At 35.8% G+C, this 21,186-nt stretch overlaps 1 protein-coding gene across 8 annotated transcripts in view; it reads right to left on the bottom strand.

Annotated features, from left to right (window-relative positions):
- The window catches only part of SNCA (synuclein alpha), a 111,824-nt gene that overhangs the window by 75,794 nt on the left and 14,844 nt on the right, over nucleotides 1-21,186 (bottom strand). For 7 of the 8 annotated variants that reach the window (XM_025386303.1, XM_025386306.1, XM_025386301.1 and 4 more), the window contains exon 4: nucleotides 19,663-19,805. In XM_025386303.1, coding sequence (XP_025242088.1) covers nucleotides 19,663-19,805 — 143 coding nt within the window. Of the gene's footprint in view, nucleotides 1-19,657; nucleotides 19,806-21,186 lie in introns of all 8 variants that reach the window. The other variant, XM_025386300.1, reaches the window with a different exon arrangement.

Genomic DNA, 21,186 nt, shown 5'->3' with positions numbered 1-21,186 from the left:
TATATTAGAATTCACTCTGTATTGTATAATTCTGAGTTTTAACAAAGGTATAATGGCATGATCCACTATGACAGTATCACAGAGAATAGATTCACTGCCCTAAACATGCCATGTGCTTCATCCATTCATCTCTCTGCCCTTTCTCAGAGCCCCTGGCAACCAGTGATCTTTTTACTGTCTCCACAATTTTCTCTCTTTCAGAATGTCATATAGTTGGAATCATACAGTATGCAACCTTTCAAACTGGCTTATGTACCTAAGTTTTCTCCATGTGTTTTTGTGCCTTGACAGCTCATTTCTTTTTATCACTGAAATATATTCCATGAGTATATGTGCCAGTTTGTTTACTTATTCATCTATTGAGGAACATCTTGGTTGCTTCCAAGTTTTGGCAATTATGAATAAAGCTGCTTTAAACATACATGTGCAGGTTTTGGAGTGGGCAAAGTTTACATTTCATTTGGGTGAATATCATGTAGCATGATTTTGGATCATATGGTGATATGGTTAAGTTTTGTGTCCCCACCCAAATCTCATCTTGAATTATAATCCCCATAATCCCCACATGACCAGGTGGAGGTAACTGGGTCACGAGGGCTATTTCCCCCATGATGTTCTTGTGATAGTGAGTGAGTTCTCACGAGAGCTGATGGTTTTGTAAGTGTTTGGTAGTTCTTCCTGCACTCATTCTCCTTCCTGTCACCTTGTGAAGTAGGCGCCTTGCTTCCCCTTCTTCTTCCACCATGATTATAAGTTTTCTGAGGCCTCCCCAGTCATGCTGAGCTGTGAGTCAATTAAATAAACCACTTTCCTTTATAAATTACCCAGTATCGGGAACTTCTTTATAGCACTGTGAAAATGGACTAATATATATGTTAAGTCTAGGTTTAGCTTTGTAAGAAACTGTCAAACTGTCTTCCAAAGTTACTGTACCATTTTGTATTGACAGAATCAGTGAATGAACGAAAGTTTTTGTTGCTCCACATCTCACCAGCATGCTGTGCTTTTGGTATTTTGGATTTTAGTCATTCTAATAAGTGTTTTGTGAACTTTATTGTTTGATAGCTGAGTTATGAACTGGCAAGTATCCAAGCAAAGAACAGAGAACTGGAGTTTGCTTTTCTACTGAAGGAAATATGTTAAGATTATAGGAAAGTTTTATGCTAAATGTAAATAATTTTTTACAGTTAAACTAATAATAAGTGATTGAAAAAAGTTGACTTGTGACATACAAATGACATAAACCTTTCACTGTCCCTTCTTTCATGGGTGTTAATATTTCATTTGATAAAGATTTAAGTACTAATGACTATCAGTATCTGTTGATTGCTAGCAATTTTGAGTAGGACACTTTTTCTGATATGGATGAATATATAGACGAGAATCACGTTATACACCTGGGTTGTGTAATAGTCTTTATGATGCTGTGAGGCAACCACTGAGCTTGGAATCAGTGAATTACAATTTGTTTCTTCTGGGTCCTTCAGTAGCCCTGTGACTTTGGTTTATTTGACTTCTGCGAGCCTCAAAAATGCATTTGTAAAAGGGAAATTAAATTTTTTTCTGCCCATCTTACTGTGAAACTGTTGTAATAATAATATTGACAATAGCAATAATGATATTAATAAAAAGCACTTTACTGTGTATTTGAAATTACACAAACAATTTGAAAATCATAGCACTATATAAAATGTAAGGTCACTTTAGTGTTGGAGTTTACAATTTGGCAGGGAAGCTATACAACTAACCACGGCACAATTTGAGAGCAGCAAACTTCCTTTAGAGTATACGGAGAAATGAGGGGGACTATAAGTATTAAGCTCTTTTGTGCCAGGCTCTGGGACCACATTTATCCCATGTGATCTCCATCACACCTTAGAGATGTAAATTTTCTTATTCTTATTTTATACGGATGATGTAACTGAAGAACGAAGCAAGTTGTTCATGGTGACATAGCTAATATGATAGTGTTTTCTATCACTATCATGTCATGGTGACATAGCTAATTTGATAGTATTTTCCTATTCCTTATAGAAAACTGGAGATGGCCACATTATATATCCTTAACTATAGGGACCATTTCTAGAAATCAAATTTCTAGAAATCAAGTCATACCACATACAGTATATTACCCCAAAGCTTATTGATAGTGCTAAAATATGGGATATCTTTGCATAGAGATCTTCTTGCATAGAGAATTCCTATTACTCAAGAATCAATGTTAGACATTCACTCTGTGCTCACAGTGTTCTTTTTTCTTCTGTCAAACAAACAAACAAAAAATAACCTTATTCTCCTTGTGAGCTTCAGTACCAAGTAAGACTGTATAGAGTATCAAGATAAATTTGTGACAGATTTCTTGTCCTTTCTGTCACATTATCATGGTTGCCCAGAAGTTACGAGGTTTGGAATGATTCCAGTCTGATAAGGAGAACAAGACATTGAACTAAGTGTCTGGAGTCTAAAATAGATCTAGGATAGCTATTACTTTAGCTTTTCTGAGATTTAATACGGGAATGAGGCATAAAAGAAGAGTTGAAATAACTATTACACAGAGATGCTGTGTTCCTTCTTCCTAAGGCCTAAGAATATTTCTCACTCATTCTTCTGTCCTAGAATTTATAATGGTATATGGCACTGTACAGAAATTCATTAAATGTTAGTGAAATACTACATGTGAAAGAAGGTAGTGATGTAAATAGAACCTAATATAATTTTTGTGGGCTCATTTATGTCCTGCGTTTTCCTATAAAATTACTTTTTAGATTGTTTTGCTGCTCGAATCATTACTGGTTGCTATCTAGGGATCACCTTCAAACCCCTTTCAAAATACAATGTTTAAAAAAAAATAAAAACAAGGGCCTGGCGCAATGGCTCACACCTGTAATCCCAGCACTGTGGGAGGCCGAGGCAGGAGAAATGCTTGAGCCCAGGAGTTCAAGGCCAGCCTGGGCAACATAGAGAAGCGCTGTCTCTATAATAAATAAATAAATACTTTTAGAAAAACAAACGCTGTAAAAATGCATTTCTAGCTTAGGTCACATAAAGGATCTGAAACAGTATGTAAACAATGGCAAGTTTTTATAAATATCCATTAACAGGTCTTGAAAAAATATTGACTCTACCTGCTTGTGTGAAATTTCCCTGAATGAAATCAGACAATGGTGTTCTCAGAAACAATGCATCTTAGAATAGTTAATATCAGCCAAATACACTATAACAATATCATACTAACTTCTCTCCCAATAAAATGCCTAGAAAACAATGTATCTCTAACAGGAAAAATTCCAATGCTGTGTTAACCGGTGATTCCATTTAAAATATTTTCAAACGCATTCCCTAAGGTAACAAATATAATTATTAAAAGCCTAGTAAATCTTTTAATAATCCAGAAAGAAACATTTAGAAGACATTAAGAAAGACATATTCCAAATTCAGAGAGAAGCTCATAAAAGATAACATAAAAAGCAGGTTAAAAATCAATTTGTACAAGAAAAATATAGACATATAATCAAAGAAAAGGGAGAAGTACATAAAAAACACTAGATGAATGCAAATCTTCAAAGTCATATTTTACCAAATTTTAAAAATTAACTTTAAAAGAAGAATTAACCTTGGTGGCAGCAAAAGCCATGTCTGTGTGTCTGACTGATTTGGGCTCAGTTAAAATCTTGGATAGAGAACACTTAAGTGAAAATATAGGGCAAAAATAATTCCATACAAAATACAATGAATAAATTGAGCAAAATTTGGCATATAACCAAATTCCAACGTTTTAAGGAAGGTATTAATTTCAAGCTAATATCCAAATTTTTCTGGCAAGAGAAAGGTGAGCATGATCCCTATGATAGTGGTTGCCATTACTTCTACTTTTGTGAGGCAGAATGGATGGGACAACTCTAGGGCTCTTCTGATTTTATTCTATCAATTATAAGAGGTCTGAGAACAGGCAATGAAAAACGCTATGACCCTCAAGCCATCTAGCTCAAACAATTTCACTGGCATCTAGATCTGATATATTTTGGATTAGGGAAGAGTAAATACATGCAAAATTTGCATGGGAAGTGAAGCTAATGGCCCTTCCACATAATTTTGCTGTAGGATATCAATGGATTCCCTGGTGCAGAGGAAGGATTGTTAAGCTAAAATGGCTTCAACCAGATAAAACATTAAAGTGGGCAGAATTTTTCAGTAGATTTGACTAGATGCTTCATTTACTATAAAGATCTGCCACACCCAAAATACCACCTGAAATTGCAGTTTTCTAGTTAAATCAGTGTAGACTATGGATAAAAGAAGTTACGAAGCCCACCCTCTTAATCTTGATCAATATTCAGAGATGACTACTCCGCATCATGAAAACTAATTTGTTTTCACATTTTTCTCTGCTCCTAATGAAATCTTTTGGCTGAAGTGTTCTGAAGGAATAAATAAAGAAGCCTGGTGCCTCTCAGAGTTCCACATGGCTGATGAGTCTAGGCAGTGACAAATGACACTGTACTCCTCAGCGTGCAACCTTTCTCTCCCTCTCATCTTCTTGCAATGGAACACTGCTACATTCCTTGCAGAGGAAACGTACTGTACATTTCATAGCTGTCATCTTGGCATAAAAGGCAGAGGGAGGGGGAAATTCTTCTTTTGGTCTGCCTAAGCATTTCACTTTATTTTTTATGTATCAATAACCATGAGAAAGTATAGAGTAAATTTGGATATAAAACACAGAACTTTGTTTTGGAAGACATTACCTTTCAAAGGAAATGCGTCGTGGAGAGTGAGGAGCAAAGGGTCAATGTTTTCAAGAGCGATCGGAAGCTCCCTGCCTTGATATTCCTAATCTTCTTTCTGGCATCTTATGCTCACCAACTGCCTAAGGGTGGACGCATGTGGTTCTGCCCATCTGTCCAATTGTCATTCTAAATTATGTGGTTTACTAAGAAAATACTTAACATTATATGAATAATGTATAATTTTAAAACAGTAGTTTTTAAATCTTCAAGATTTATCTCATGAGTGAAATGGTTGCTTTGTTCTTAAGGAGAAAATTAATTTATTTCCCATGTATCCATGTACAATAAATAGAGTTGTTATAAACATATGAGAAAATGAGCTATCATGATAAGTATACAGCATAGAGTTAAGTTCATTAGAATACCCTCATATTCTATAATATACTAAATTACTAACATGCAGTGAAATCATATGGAATTCTGAAGTAGTGAATTGTTTCCTTACTGTTTAACATATTCTTGCAGTTCGTGTTTTTAAAATTAAAATCAGTAATTCTGGGCAGTTAGTTGTTTTTGAAGACAATGTCATTTATTTTTGCTTTCAGAAGGAAACAGTCTACATTTAACGAATAATTCATTTTCTACGTGTTAACTGAGCAGTGAAAATATGGTTGGCATGTCTGAAGAACAGGGAAAAAGGCAGTGTAGTTAGAGTGTAGTTGGAGGGTGGTATACAAGGAGAAAGGGGATAGGAAATAAGAAGTTACTGAGGGCCAGATAATGTAGGGCCTTTAAATCACAGTAAAGATTTGCATTTCTTTCTATGTATGATAAGAGGTCACTGGATGGTTGGGAGCAGGGGAGATGTGATCTGGTTTCTCTCTTAAAATAATTATTCTGACTGCTCAAGAATGGACTAGGTTCGGTGTCTAAATGGAAGCAGGTAGATCAGTTTAAAGTCTGGAGAAGGAGTCCAGGTGAGAAATGATGAAGGCTGGCTTAGGGTGGTAACAGCAGAGAAGGGAAACATGGTAAGACTGGGGATATATTTTGAATTACAGTTTAGGTAAAATTATTAGCTTAAGGGTTAGATATAAAAGGTATGAAAGGAAAAGAATCAAGGATACGTATGGCATATCTGCAAATGCTATAAGATCAAAGTGAAATTTCAAATAGTGAAATTACTGTGTTTGGGCAGTTAGGGATAACTTTTTGGACTTCTGGAGGCTTGGGCTGGACTTTTTTGCATGGATAAAATTCAGAGAGAAGACATAAAAGCCTTCTTAGTGGGAAGAAAGTTAAAAATGTGTATTTTATTAGATAATTGGGAAGTATTTTGAAGATACTTGTCTACCTAGAATGAAGAGTTTTGTTGAGTATTTGAGAGATATATGGCTGAAAAGAAAGATAGGCCAGATAAAACAAGGCCCTGAGTAACAAGAGTAGGTCTTGGGCCTTGATTCTATAGAAAGTGCAAAACCACTGGCTAACTTTGTATAACTAATCTGGCTAGAAATGTCCAGATTTCCAACACACTATATTAAAGGAAGTATTGCCAAAAACCATATTACGGATTCCAAAGATAGAGATCAATGTAGATGCATTTATAAAATGAATGAACTATGAGAAGACTAAGCAGATTTCTAAAAAAACGCTACCATATATTTCATTACACACACACACACACACACACACCATACCCTGAACATACCCTCCACTCCACATACACGCTTATATATACACGTTAGTGCTTTGCAGTTTGTTTTTATAAAGGCACCAATTGGTTTCTAATAAGAAAAAGAAATGTGTAAAGAAGAGAAATTTTATTCTCTCCATGAAGTAAACAAAAATATTTGTTAGATGTAATAAATACACATTTTTTTCTCAAATAGTTTCAGGATATTTATCACATGAAAAATGGGTACTTTGGGAAGATTTTCTCCTAAAGCCTTCATTTTTTATATACAGTGGGAATCCGAACAACCAATTTCTATTTACAGTTGCATTCTACTTCCAAAAACATACAACTATGACTCAATCCTTGTTACCTTTCAATAAACTGTTAAGTCCAAAAATATAACTTATTTTAAAATGTGAACCTAGGTATTTGGGATGATCAGCCATGCTAGTTACTATTAAGAATAGTAGTATTTACTAATAAGATGATATTCAGAGATTATAAGGGAAGCACTAATGAATAAAAATGACCCAAACTATATATAAAGTCTTTGTTCATACCCAAAATAAACCCATGCACTGTGGATGGGGTTCTCTAACGACAGTAGAAGTAAACTGGCAGTTAAAAAGTGTATCAAAAACTGCACTTTTATTTTTTCCTGTGTATTGTCAGACAGGTTAACAAAAGTATTAAAAAGTTATTTGTAAGCTTAGAGATTTTGGAATACTGTGTGTGGATAAAGTACATTAAAAAGAGAAAGGCAAAGTTTTAAGGATAAATGAAAATGAAAGCATGACAACTACTATGGTCAAAATTCATGTGATAAATCGTCATCACCAACGTGACAGTATTAAGTGGTGGGGCCTTGCAGCGGCAATAAAGTCATGGGGCAGAGCCCTGATTAGTGGAATTGGTAACATTATAAAAGGCCTTAAGGGAGTGAGATTGCCCTTTCTATCTCTTCACCATGTGAGAACACAGCATTTGACCCTCTGGAGGATACAGTAACAAGACACCGTCTTGGGAGTAGAGAACTGGCCCTCCCCAGACACTGAATCTGATGACAAATGCCTTGATCTTGGAGTTTCCAGCCTCCAGATCTATGAGAAATAAATTTATGTTGTCTGTAAATTACCCACTCTCATGTATTGTGTTATAGCAGCACAAGCAGATTAAGACAACAGCTTTCTCAGAGCCCAAAAGATTTATAACAGTAAGAATTTGCAAAGTCAAACAAGGAGTAAGGCCTCAAATGATCAGCTGTACTTGCTGAAAATGAAAGAGCAACTAAATCATTCAATTCACTTGGGCAATACAACCCATTATTCGTCTAAAATTTTTGTTAATAATTTTCTGATTTACTGTCTAATAATACTAGATACCATACACCAATTACTCCTACAAATTTTTTTGTTAATAATTCTCTGTTTTGCTATTTAGTAATACTGGATACCAATACTGGATATCCAAAATGGTTTGATAGTTGGGAACAAAGGGGATAAAGGAAAGAAGTGTACTATAACCAGAATTTTTTGAAAAATAATGAGACTATAGGTACTATGATACTTCACTCAGAAAACCTTACTTCAAACTTAATGGAAAGAGAAAAAGATTGGGGAACAAGTCTTCAAGCATGGTCCATAATATTAATAGATAGATTCTGGCACATATTCATGATTGACAGCTAGATGTCAATGCCTAAAGCACAACAAATAGGTCTTAAATATCACTGTATTTTTTATGATGCTTGGCATAGTATTTTTTTTTTTGAGATGGAGTCTCGCTCTGTCACCCAGGCTGGAGTGTATTGGCATGATCTCAGCTCACTGCAACCTCTGCCTTCCAGGATCAAGCGATTCTCCTGGTTCAGCGTCCTGAGTAGCTGGGATTACAGGCATTTGCCACCACACCTGGCTAATTTTTGTATTTTTAGTAGAGACAGTGTTTTTCCATGTTGGCCAGGCTGGTCTCAAACTCCTGACCTCAGGTGATCCACCTGCCTCGGCCTCCCAAAGTGCTGGGATTACAGGCATGAGCCACCGCGCCAGGCCGGTGTCATATTTTATACACAGCATGCATCAACAAAATGGATCAGATGGATGGGTGGACAAATGAGTAATTGAAAGAATAAATAGCAGAAATGATAACTCTAACTTTTAAGAGTCTATCAAGCTAAAATGACCTACAAATTCGTTGAATGAATGCACGTGGGAACTGGGAACTTAAGAAGGAAAAGTAGCATAAATTACAATTGTGGCTAAAGCAGCAGAATACTTAGTTACATAAGTTTTAACCAGTGCAGAATATTATAATTACCATTTACGATGCTTTTTTTATGAATCCAGTACATGCTTATTAAAGGGAATTGGATAAAATAAAAATAAGAAAGGAACACAATAATCCAGACTGTAATCTAGGACACAGAAATAGTTATTCAGTTGCAAAATTTCCTTAAGGACAATATAAGAGACAATTTTGTGCTTGTTGCCATGCTGGGGCAGTCTACTGGCATTAAAGAGGTAAGGTCCAGGGCTTGTAAACATCATACAATGAATGAGAGCTCTCCACAGCAAAGAATTACCCAGCCCAAAATGCAAAATGGGCTTCACTGAGAAAAATTGAGTATGTGGTGCATTTACTCCAGGTCTTTATACATACATACACAGCATACAGGTTTTTAAAAACAAAAATGTTATACTGTACAAACTGCTTTGTAATTTGTTCTTTTCACATACTGCAACAATAGCATCCTTCCACACCATTAATAACTATTCTACAACATTTTAATGGCTGTTCAGCAAACCACTGTATCGATCAACCACAATGCATTTAATGAGGTCCCTATTGTCAAACTTTTAGCACTTTTTTTCAACTTTGTATTATAATCAATTCTGTGATAAATGTCTTCATATTTAAACTTATGATCATTTAAATTCTTAGACATGAAACTGTTTGGTCAGAGCATGCATAATTTCAATGCTTTTAATAGACTTCCAACATGTCCTCAAAAATGACCTTTATTAGTTTATTCTCTGACCATATTGTTGCTGATTGATGGACATCTCTAACATAAAGTTGCTGAAAATATGAAACATCAGCTGAGGCACTGTGACCCTGGGAATTGGCTTGTCCCTTCCTAGCCCACATCTTAGTAGAAGATGCAAGGGTTGTTGTTGAATACATCTGCAGGTTAAAAACCATGTATCTATTCTAAATTCCAAGTGCCAGACCCTTTCATTATCTCTTCATTAGCAAAGTATAAAAAGAAAGAGGGAGAAGGGATTTTCAAGGAAGGTAATAAGAAGGAAAGTATTAGTGGAACATTAGAATTTGTCTTCTCCGGTCCTTCCTCTCTGGAGGCAACTGGGGCCTCGTGAGACTTGGTGTTGTCTGAAAGCAGGAAGGACTTGGGTCTTACTCCCTGGTGGGATGCAGCCTGAGGAGCAAGGCCTGCAGTCAGAGTGTGAGCAAACACTCATGCAGACGCGGGGGCTGACATACCAAGTTGGAAAATGTATGCCCACTTCCCGTCAACCCCATACACCCTGGTTCCTGAGAGTTCAGGCAGTTGTGGTAGGGGTTCTTAAGTTTCCCATGGCTCAGATTAGGCCTTGGATGGAAGTGAAGGCAGTGGCAGGCTGGGTGAAATATTGTGGACAGAGTTGGTGAGTGACAGGAGAGCATGTTATCCCTTTTAGACCCCTGAAGTTATCAGAGAGGATCAGCCAGGCACTTTTAGACCATATGGTATATCATATTGTAGATTTACCCCAAGACATTCGTGGCTGTGCAGTACAAGTGCAGGATGAAAACCGGACTCTCTGAAGGGTAAGGATATTCCCATGCCTATCCTTCATCCTTTCCTCCTTTGCAGATAAACTATCCCACTTTCAAATGAACTTGGCAGGAGGGGGCTTTGAACTGTGCTTGGGGTTGTTTCTCCTCTGGAAATGCTTCCATTCTAAAAAGTTCTGGCACAGGAAATTAGCTCAAGGAAAAACTCTCTGCCCTCCTTCCCTTAATGGACCATCCTGCCTTTGGATGCGAGTAAAAGGGGCTGAGATAATTCATCAGCCAATTTCACAGCTGCAATCTACTTAGACCTATCCCCTTCCAGGTCACCAAGGATCTTTGTCAGCATTTGGTACAAAGCCTTATGTGAATGAAGATGGTCATTTCTTTGGTGTTGTCCCAAGAAATGTAATAGAAAATGACTATAAAAGAATGGATTCTGATATAGGATGCTGAGTCCTGATAATCTCTCTAAATGTCTTTCATCTAGGACCTAAAATCAGCCATTATTAAGAAAAAGAGTAAAAGATTGCAGGGGACAGTTCCAATTAACCTGTGGCACCCTAAATCTGTGTTCTACTAAACACCTAGAACTATTCTCCATGGGGTTGGTATCAAAGAGGCATTAGGAAAGATGGCAACTACTCCTCTTACATACAACATTAAGGACTCAGAGATTTGCTTCGGCTTAACAGATATACTTTTAAACTTTGTTCATTTCAATGTTTCCCAAAATTATTTGAGCAGAGAACCCATTCTAATTATACCATGTGCATAATACTCAATGGAACCACGTGACTTTGGGGAAATCAGAGGAAAACTAATGGTGATTACATTTTATTTAGCTAAATAAAACGACATGTTCAGTGATGCTTTTCCCTCTTTGTGTTATACAATTTACCTACTTAATATCATCAAAGAATATGGAAAAGATTTTTCTATGATCATATATCAACACATTTCTTAGAGAAAATATAAGTTCTTAGCAAAATATATATATATATATATATATATATATATATATTTTTTTTTTTTTTTTTGAGACGGAGTCTTGCTCTGTCGCCCAGGCTGGAGTGCAGTGGCGTGATCTCGGCTCACTGCAAGCTCCACCTCCCGGGTTCACGCCATTCTCCCGCCTCAGCCTCCGAGTAGCTGGGACTACAGGCGCCCGCCACCACGCCCGTCTAGTTTTTTGTATTTTTAGTAGAGACGGGGTTTCACCATGTTAGCCAGGATGGTCTCGATCTCCTGACCTCGTGATCCACCCGCCTCGGCCTCCCAAAGTGCTGGGATTACAGGCTTGAGCCACCGCGCCCGGCCAGCAAAATATTATAACTGTATAATGCACTACACTATTTTTAAATCTTTTGTCTGCATTATTTTATTTCATTCACACTCCAACCCTGGGCAGTTGACTGGCCAGTTACAGATGAGTAGCTATGGTTTAGAAAGGTTAAATGATTTGCCAGGGGTCTGGCAATGCATAATTGAATACATTGTCTTAAGATTCAAGCTATTATACACTGAAAGCATTTTGAACTCATTTAATTCAACATTTTTATTTCACAGATAAGAAAACTCATGTTCAGAGAGGGAAGATGATATCATCCAGTAGAGTGAGAGAGACAAGACCAACTCTCTGTTCCCTGAATTCGAGCCCATGTCCTCCACACCAAGCCATGTTTTCCCTGTATATGACCAAACAAAACGGTGCAGTTAAACCAGGAGCCCGCATGCACAGGAGGGCCAGCTGGCCATCATGCTGGATCAAACAGCAGATATAGACCATCTCTAGTAGAACACTTGTGAATTGCCTTTGTTTCAAACTCATAAATGTTAGTATATCTTTGTAGGACTACCGTGAAAGATGAATTGCCACTATAAGCAGTCATTAGTATATAGTGGAGATTATCTTTTAAAGGTGCCTACTTTAGACGTGTCATAATATTAGAAATTAAGGATGAAGCATTTCTATCTATCTATGCTTTGTAGGACAATTACATTAATCCCAAAACTATGTGACATAAGTAGGAAGCACATGCCTCTTCCCATTTCCCTTAGCAATAACAAATAATACATACTCAATCCACTGAGCAAAAATTGGGGCCTCAAGGCAAAGCTGTATGTACAACCTCAGAAAATCTGTGTGGCATGAATACTGTAACATACACTGAAAGGGCAATTTTCAATTTTTCGATTTCAAGGATTCCCAATAACCAAACAGAAAAAAAGTATGTACACATGTGAATTGGAGACGACTTAATATTAAGGATTATCAGACTTATGTCACTCCATTGTAAGCATAGATGGTTAAAATCTATTTGATTTCATTAAATTAAAAGTGTACATTATTCATCACAATCCATAATGTAACTGAATTCATTCCTATGAACTGAATTCCAATTAGATTCATCATATTGTTGTTGTGAACACAAGAGAAAAGTAGGACAGTCCCACATCTAAGCAGGAAGATAAAATATATATTCATTCTTTCTTTCCATTTTTTCATTTACTTATTAAATAAATAATCTATTTATTCAACAAACATAGTTTCTGGCTCAGTATTCTTTACATTAGTATTCACTATGGCATTAATAAGAATTAAATGCTACTTTGGAATTTTCACAAGTAACTGCTTAGTGATTCCAGAATCACCTGGTAGAGGGGGATATTTAAATTGCAATTTAAAAATCCAAATGTTGGAAAAAGTTTTAATACAGTTTCTTATAAAAAGTACTTCATATACGAGTTGACAAATTGTTCATTTTCTCCTTGTAGAAGAACAATCAAATTGATGAGATGTATCATCTAACTCTTGTATGCATAATTATATATTTGCATGAAAAACACAATTGGCATCTCATTTACCGTATTTCTGTAGCCTTGAATGTCAAGTAAATATATTTTGTCCTAATTTTTAAATACTTTGAATAGTTTGAGAACCATAAGACCTCTTTTGACAATTTCCTCTTGATAAAGCAAATAGCATTATTAATGTCTCCCTGAAACTTAAAAACTAACAGCCTATGCGTGAAGGGGCAGAAAAGTCAAATTATTTCTTACTTTTTAGGAACAAACTGGTTGTTTATCATTGTAGTTGGAGACAAGACATACTGAATAATATATAAACACATCTTATCCTATTTATGCTTGTCACCTAAACATATAAATGCTATTTTTCCAAGTTTATTATCAAATTACAAAGTGGAAATATGGCTCAGATGGTAATAGAGGTAAAAACAAACCTAAGTCATGTAAGATGAGTAAGTCTAAAGATCTAATGTACAACACGAAGATTATTGTTAATAATATTGCAGTGCATACTGGAAATTTTTCAAGAAAGTAGATTTTAGGTACTGCTGGTAAAAAAAAGAAAGGTAACCATATGATGATGGGTATGTTAATTTGCTTCAATGTAGGAATCACTTTTATATACATATGTGTGTATATATGTATGTGTGTATATATATATATAAAGATAAGTATCTCAAAACATCATGCTGTACAACTTAAAACATATACAATTAAAAATAATTTTAAAATACACCTAAGTTTGAAGTCATCCTATGTTTAATAGTATCTCATTAATGAAACCAGCAAAATTATCACGCCATCTTTGCAAGTGAAGGAATACTACCAACAGACGTTAGCACGTGCACAGTAAAAATGGGTTCATAAAAGTGTGGTCGTTGCTCTCACATTGCAGTTCACAGAATTTTAAGCTATGTTAAACATTTATGAAGGAACAAGGGAAGTGCACGAAAATGATTTAAACCTATTTGTTGGTGTACCGTGATGCAGTTCTATCCCACTCATCCTATAATACATTTCTCTGACAGACAAAACTATAATCACAATCAGTTCTTTGAATATTAAAATTCTATGTATAGTCATGTATATGTTGTGCGGTTGTAATGCTTACAGACTATTAACCACTGATTCTAAGATGTGGGTGGAAGTATTTGTCTCTACATCTAAACAGCTAAAATATCACGGCTACTATCTGCGTGTATGTGTGAGGTAATTTCAGTCTACTGACAAAGACACAATTTAATGTATCATATTTATTGACAGCATCAACCTCTCTCATTTCTAAGATAAATCTCCTTTTTTTCATGATGGATGTATACTTGTTACAAACCATATTGTTCTCAGAGACCACAGCTGCTCCTTTTTTCCAAGGGTAAATATGTCAGTCTCCCGGCCTGAACTGCCCATTTCTTATGTGTTACTCAGTTTTGTATTCCTCATGGTGCCCAGCTGAGTGTCTGGCACGTATTAAGTACTCAGTTAATGATTTTTAATGAAAACATAGCAGTAAGCCTGTTTTCCTTATAAATTTGTACATAATTACAGACTACTTTCCCACCTAGAACCTTACAGCATTAAGGGTCATTATAATTCGTTATTCATCCATCTTGAACCCAGTGAAATTTTGTCAGATACAAAGAAAGTCCATAGTAATTGTGTTTCTAAGTGGGGACAGTTTATGTATCATTAGTGGACTCTCATATGAGTAAAAAGATAACAACTTTTACATACCACATTGCAAAATGTCACTGTTACATATCTTTAGAAACAAATCAATCTAAAATTTTTCTTTAATAATCACACTATGCTTTAATCTAAGATTACAGTGCCAGTAATAGTATATGCCACTCCAAACACAAATACAAATCAAGCAATTCACTGTGCCTCAAAGCTTTTAATTTAGGTCTAAATATACCTAACAGTCATCTGGTTATCTTCTGAAGTCAAGCACAAGGACAAGAATCAAACTCCTAATTATTTGAGGCAATGTATTATATTAATCATTATTAGACACTTAAGGGGAAAGTGTACTATAAATTAAAATATTTCTCCAGTCCTGACATCTTTTATTACTACCTTGTTATAAAATTATTTTAAGATTGTGCCTATGACCTGTGTGTGCTTCTTCAAAGAAATCTGAAAGGTTGCCTGTGACCTGTGCTTGTTTGTGAAATCAGCATTAAATTATTCAGCTGATGGCAGCATACATCATCTGATTAATCATTTAATCAGAGGGTCCATAACACTCAAGCATTTAAAAATAAATTTGCATGAAGTCCAACATGACAGCTGTAGTAAGTTCAAAGGAAGTGAGTAAAAGAATGCTTAGATATTATAGTTCATGATGTCAAATCTGACATTTTAAATCCTGCTTTTGTTTTATTCATCTACCACACAACTGGCTAGCTATCCTTTTATGAATTAAGTCAGGATTATTACAGAATATACACACGTTAATCCATTTGAATCTAGATTTTTAAAAAACTGTTTATAATCTATTGATCCAATTTTTCCAAAATGGCATTGTTTAGGAACTTCATTCTGATTTTGAACAACAATAAATAAGATTGCTGAACCTGGATGTGTTCAGTACCTGAGGCAACAGATATTTCAAGCTTATTTCTTGCATGAAAACTACTAATCATCATGTAGATAAGTCAGTGTCTAAATGGGATACGATAATGAAGCTGACTGCTGTATTATTTGTCAGGCAGTGGCTTCACAGTTTATTTAGGACTTTTGCTCTCTAAAACTCCAGAAAATTATAAAAATATAAAAACTTCAGGACCCAACTCTTTTAGAGCATTCCATGTGGCATGAAAGAAATGCTCATTAGTTCAGCAAGGATTTATTTGAGCACCAGCCACATGCAAGACACTGTTGAGGAGCTGGGATAGACCAAGTGTTCTGGTGGCTAGCTCCACACTGCACACATAGTAGCACCACAGAATAATGCTGATCCAAGTCACTTTCTTTGTACAATATTCTTAGAACAAGCAGATGTTTCTTCCTCAATAGAAGTAGGAAATATAAATTTTCTCTATATAACATCACTGTTGCTTTGCACTTAAAATTTCTGGCAGTGCACTTTTAACCTGTTTTTACTCTGCCAATAAAAGGTATGAACTTCAAGAAATGAATTATATGACTGATAACTTCTTATGTGTACATGAGTAAAATATAGATCAAAAGATCTATTATTCTAATTCTAATTCTATTCTAATTCTAATTCTAAACACAAGAGTTAATATTGTTCTGTAAAACAAATTCTTATAATTCAAGATAACTCATTTGTCCTTTAACTAGTCTTATACTCAGAAATTATTAATAAGGGCAGCTATATTCATATGATCAAATTCACAAAACAGGTATCTTCTTTGATTTACTCTTGATTTATTGGTTGTTCAGAATTACATAATTTAATTTCCCCATATTTGTGAAGGGAGAGGAAAATTTCCCCCTCATCAACTAGAGGGTGATGGGCCAAATACCCTCAAAGGGCATGAAAGGTTAAAACCGGTGCCATTACTCCCTTTCAGTGTTCCTGATCTTAAAGTACGGCCATTAATCCACTTCTACAAGCTAGACATCTGGTATCCCTAATTGTCACATCCCTCTTCCTCCAAGTTTCTGGCACAGTGTGAGCAAACATTCTTTCTTGAATGATGAATGAGTGTCTCAATGTGGTTATTAATAAGCATTTCAAGCAAAAAGATTTTGCTTATTTCTAGTTGCCAGGGTCATTTTGATCAGAGTTTAAAAAATGAAATAAATTATTTCAAATATCATAATGAACAAATTAAATACTTTCATTGAAACCATCCAGATTTTTTAGCATCCCATAGATGTGGCCACAATTGCAGACGTTTATTAGAGTACTCTCTGAATTATTTTAGAAACTCAGAACTTTATTGCTAAATTAGACTTCAACAATTTTCTAGTAGAGCTTCCTCATTATATGAGAAAGACTTTTAGGAGATCTGCAAAAGGTTATCCAGTCAGGTGGTGTATGAGCAGAGATGAAGACTAGCCATTTTCACTCTCAGTCCAATGTTTATTTCCACAACTATGCTGCAATTTCTAGGTTTTATGACTTCATTTTCATATTAGAAATCAGTAAGATACTATAAGGGAAATATCTCCAAATGATTAATTTTGTTACATCATTTAGATTTCTGCTTTAAATATTAAAATAAATAGCAGTATTTTTAGATGGTTGGAAAGCAAACCCAGTTTTGTAAAAGATTAAGCACTTTCATGCTCCATTTGCAATTTATACTGTATGCCTTAAATGCAGGTGAATAAAGAAAGGATGGTACATGTTTCCCTGTTGCTTAATATTCTGAAGCAATAAAATTCTCTAGTTAAATCTAGTTGTCCATAACTGAATGTATAAAGACCCAAAGGAAGGTAAGTTTTGAGGAAGTGCTTGGGGAAGTGATATAGTGGCTGGAAAAGTACTATTGGTGTCCAGTCTATTCCAAATGATTGTACAATCTTGCACTACCCACTTCCTCTGTTGATTTCAGTTTCCTCATCTGTACAATCAGAAGATTGATCTGAACAGAGGATCTGTCAATGGACTTCCCATTAAGCCCTTTGATGTGTGTATGTGAGGACACATTTTTCTGAAGCTAAGAGGGTCCATAGCTTCTATTAGATTGCGAAAAGGGTCTGAGACACAAAACTGGTCAATTGCCTGTGTACTATTTTAATCTGAGGTCCCTCTTAACTTGTGAAATCTTACAAACCTATAAATAGAATTATAATTTTAGATGGAAACCAGGAATTAATATAATTATTATCCCTAATAAGATTATTTGAAAAGCATATTTTGTACAAAGGGGTATCGCCATGACCAACCATGCATTCAAGCATTAGCTGAAGAACTTCACTAGAAGCCCAGTCAGGATTTGCCATAATTACATCCATTGCACCAGACACTAGACATGTAACTTCATGTAGTAAATCTAAATATATCACAGATATTTTTGTTTTGCCTTTTTATTATCAGTGTTTTAATGGACTATCAAGGTAAGGCTGCTACTTAGGATTACATGAAGTGGAAACAACCCAGAATAGTTTGCCAGCAAATAAAACTTCTTTCTCACAATTTTGAAGAGATTCATCCAAAATCATTTTGATTTTAACTTTTGGATAGCTGAATAGCACTGTTCTTATACTAAGGATATGATTATAAAAGACCCATAAATAAAAGTTGTTCTGCTTACTCACTTATTTCCTTCCTTTCTTCCCTTCTTAATAAACGTATGCTAATTGTCTACTCTAAGTTGGAAACTCTCCCAGACACTTGTGAAATATCAGTGAACAAAATAAATATATTTCACTCTCATGGTGCCTACATAATAGAAGGGAGAAATAAAATTTAAAAAATACATTAAAGTAAGCAAATTATTTATTCTATTTAAAGGTGAAGAACACTTTGGCAAAGAAAGAAAGAAAAACAAAGGAAGGAAGGAAGGAAGGAAGGAAGGAAGGAAGGAAGGAAGGAAGGAAAGAAGGAAGGGAAAGAGAAAGAGGAAGAAAGAAGGAAGGAAGGAAGAAAGAGAAAGAAAGAAAGAGAAAGAAAGAAAGAAAGAAAGAAAGAAAGAAAGAAAGAAAGAAAGAAAGAAAGAAAGAAAGAAAGAAAGAAAGAAAGAAAGAAAGAAAGAGAAAGAAAGGAAGGAAGGAAGGAAGGAAGGAAGGAAGGAAGGAAAAGAGAGAGGAAGGAAGGAAGGAAGGAAAAAAGAAAGAAAGAAAACGGAAGGAAGAAGGAAGGAAGGAAGGAAGGTAGGAAGGAAGGAGAAAGAAAGAGTAGGGAGACTGAGAATACCAGAGGTGAGAAGAATGGCTCCAATTTTATATAGATTAAGGCAGGCCTCCCCAGTAATGTGTCAGGGCAAGGGTATGCTTGATTTATTCAAGAAATAGCAAGGAGACAGGGAAAAAGCAAAAATCATTTTGCTGTTGTAGTGGTGACATTTGTAAAATTTCATCATTGTTGACACCTCATACTGTATTAGTTTCATATTTAAAATGAAAGTTATAGTATCTTCGGTATAATCTTATTTGTGCCCCATGTTTGTCAAAAAAATTCAGTCAAAATTCTTCTCAGAATTTTAAAATCTACCTCAAAACTATGATCTCTGGTTGGTATATATTTTAAACCTCTTAGTTACCACAAACATGTATTTGGCAATGAACTGTTATGTAATATGCAAATATGCCATTTAATAAGAGATGATGTCACTATAAAGAAATCAAGTAAAAGAATTTTATTTTGGAAATTAAGAAATTAGGCACAAAGAGATTTGTTATTCCAAGGAAGAGAAATTCCAAGACTTATAGTTAACATGAAAGCCCTCATTCTTTTTGAAATGTCACTGTTCCTTTGACATTTTACTACATTTTTTATTTCATTAACTTTCTTCTAGAAATTGAAACAATCATGATAATTATAAAATTTGCATGGCATTTATCTGGGTTAATGCCTGAAACAAGCAAGACCAATATAAAGGTAGCACATTTTCACAAGGGGAGGGTCAGGTAGCTGTTCCTCACAGTGAGTGTCCTGCTCCTGCCTCCAGGCCTTACATGAAAATGAACCATAATCTCACCAGCTTATAAATGTAGCACAAAGTGTACACACCGTACCTTGCCCAACTGGTCCTTTTTGACAAAGCCAGTGGCTGCTGCAATGCTCCCTGCTCCCTCCACTGTCTTCTGGGCTACTGCTGTCACACCCGTCACCACCGCTCCTCCAACATTTGTCACTTGCTCTTTGGTCTTCTCAGCCACTGGTACAAATCAAGAGCAACAACAGATTAAAGGGTGGTGGAATAACAGTGACTTAAAATCATTCCACTTCCACTAGCCATCGACTTCCATACACCTGTATCTACACATGCCATAGACAACTGAGGGGTCAGAAGAAACAAGCAACCAAGGTGTCCAAGTGAGTGTGGCTCAACCAAACATTGAATCTCGGCTAAGATATTTTTGTTAAAGTCATGCAGTATTAAAAAGTGCTTCAAGTTTAATGATCAGGAATGTAAAGCCATGAGTGATTTGGATTTGTTTTATACTAAGGAAAGCAATTCTTACAGGTGCAGTTATAGTTGAACCAGACTCAACATGAGTATTTCTCTATTTCAATTCAGTGCCAATCCTTTGAGCTCACTCAGCAAGTTCATTTCCACCACACATTCTAAACAACACAATACATACTTGTATTTATTTATTTATTTATTTATTCATTCATTCATTCATTCATTCATTCATTTGAGATAGAGTTTCACTCTTGTTGCCCAGGCTGGAGTGCAATGGCACAATCTCAGCTCACTGCAATCCCCGCCTCCTGAGTTCAAGCTATTCTCTTGCTGCAGTCTCCTGAGTAGCTGGGATTACAGGTGCCCATAACCATGCCTGGCTAATCTTTTTTGTATTTTTAGTAGAAACAGGGTTTCACCATGTTGGCCAGGCTGGTCTCGAACTCCTAACCTCAGGTGGTTCACCTGCCTCGGCCTCCCAAAGTGCTGGGACTACAGGCATGATCCACTGCACCCAGCCCATACTTATCTGTGTGTTCAGACACGGTATTATCACATATATATGAATGACAGCATAAGAAATGGTTGTGAAGGAACTTGGATCTTTTTTATAGAACTTCAGGTAGTGAAACATATTGCAGCACTATTCACAATAGCAAAGACTTGGAATCAACCCAAATGTCCATCAGTGACAGATTGGATTAAGAAAATGTGGCATATATACACCATGGAATACTATGCAGCCATAAAAAAGGATGAGTTTGTGTCCTTTGTAGGGACATGGATGCAGCTGGAATCCATCATTCTTAGCAAACTATCACAAGAACAGAAAACCAAACACCGCATGTTCTCACTCATAGGTGGGAACTGAACAATGAGATCACTTGGACTCGGGAAGGGGAACATCACACACCGGGGCCTATCATGGGGAGGGGGGCGGGGGGAGGGATTGCATTGGGAGTTATACCTGATGTAAATGACGAGTTGATGGGTGCAGCACACCAACAAGGCACAAGTATACATATGTAACAAACCTGCACGTTATGCACATGTACCCTACAACTTACAGTATAATAATAATAAATAAATTTAAAAAAAAAAAAAAAAAAAAAAAAAAAAAAAAAAAAAA

The sequence above is a fragment of the Theropithecus gelada genome, chromosome 5 (genome assembly GCF_003255815.1).
Source record: "Theropithecus gelada isolate Dixy chromosome 5, Tgel_1.0, whole genome shotgun sequence".
NCBI classification, from domain to species: domain Eukaryota; kingdom Metazoa; phylum Chordata; class Mammalia; order Primates; family Cercopithecidae; genus Theropithecus; species Theropithecus gelada.
This window is presented reverse-complemented; position numbering and strand designations above follow the sequence as displayed.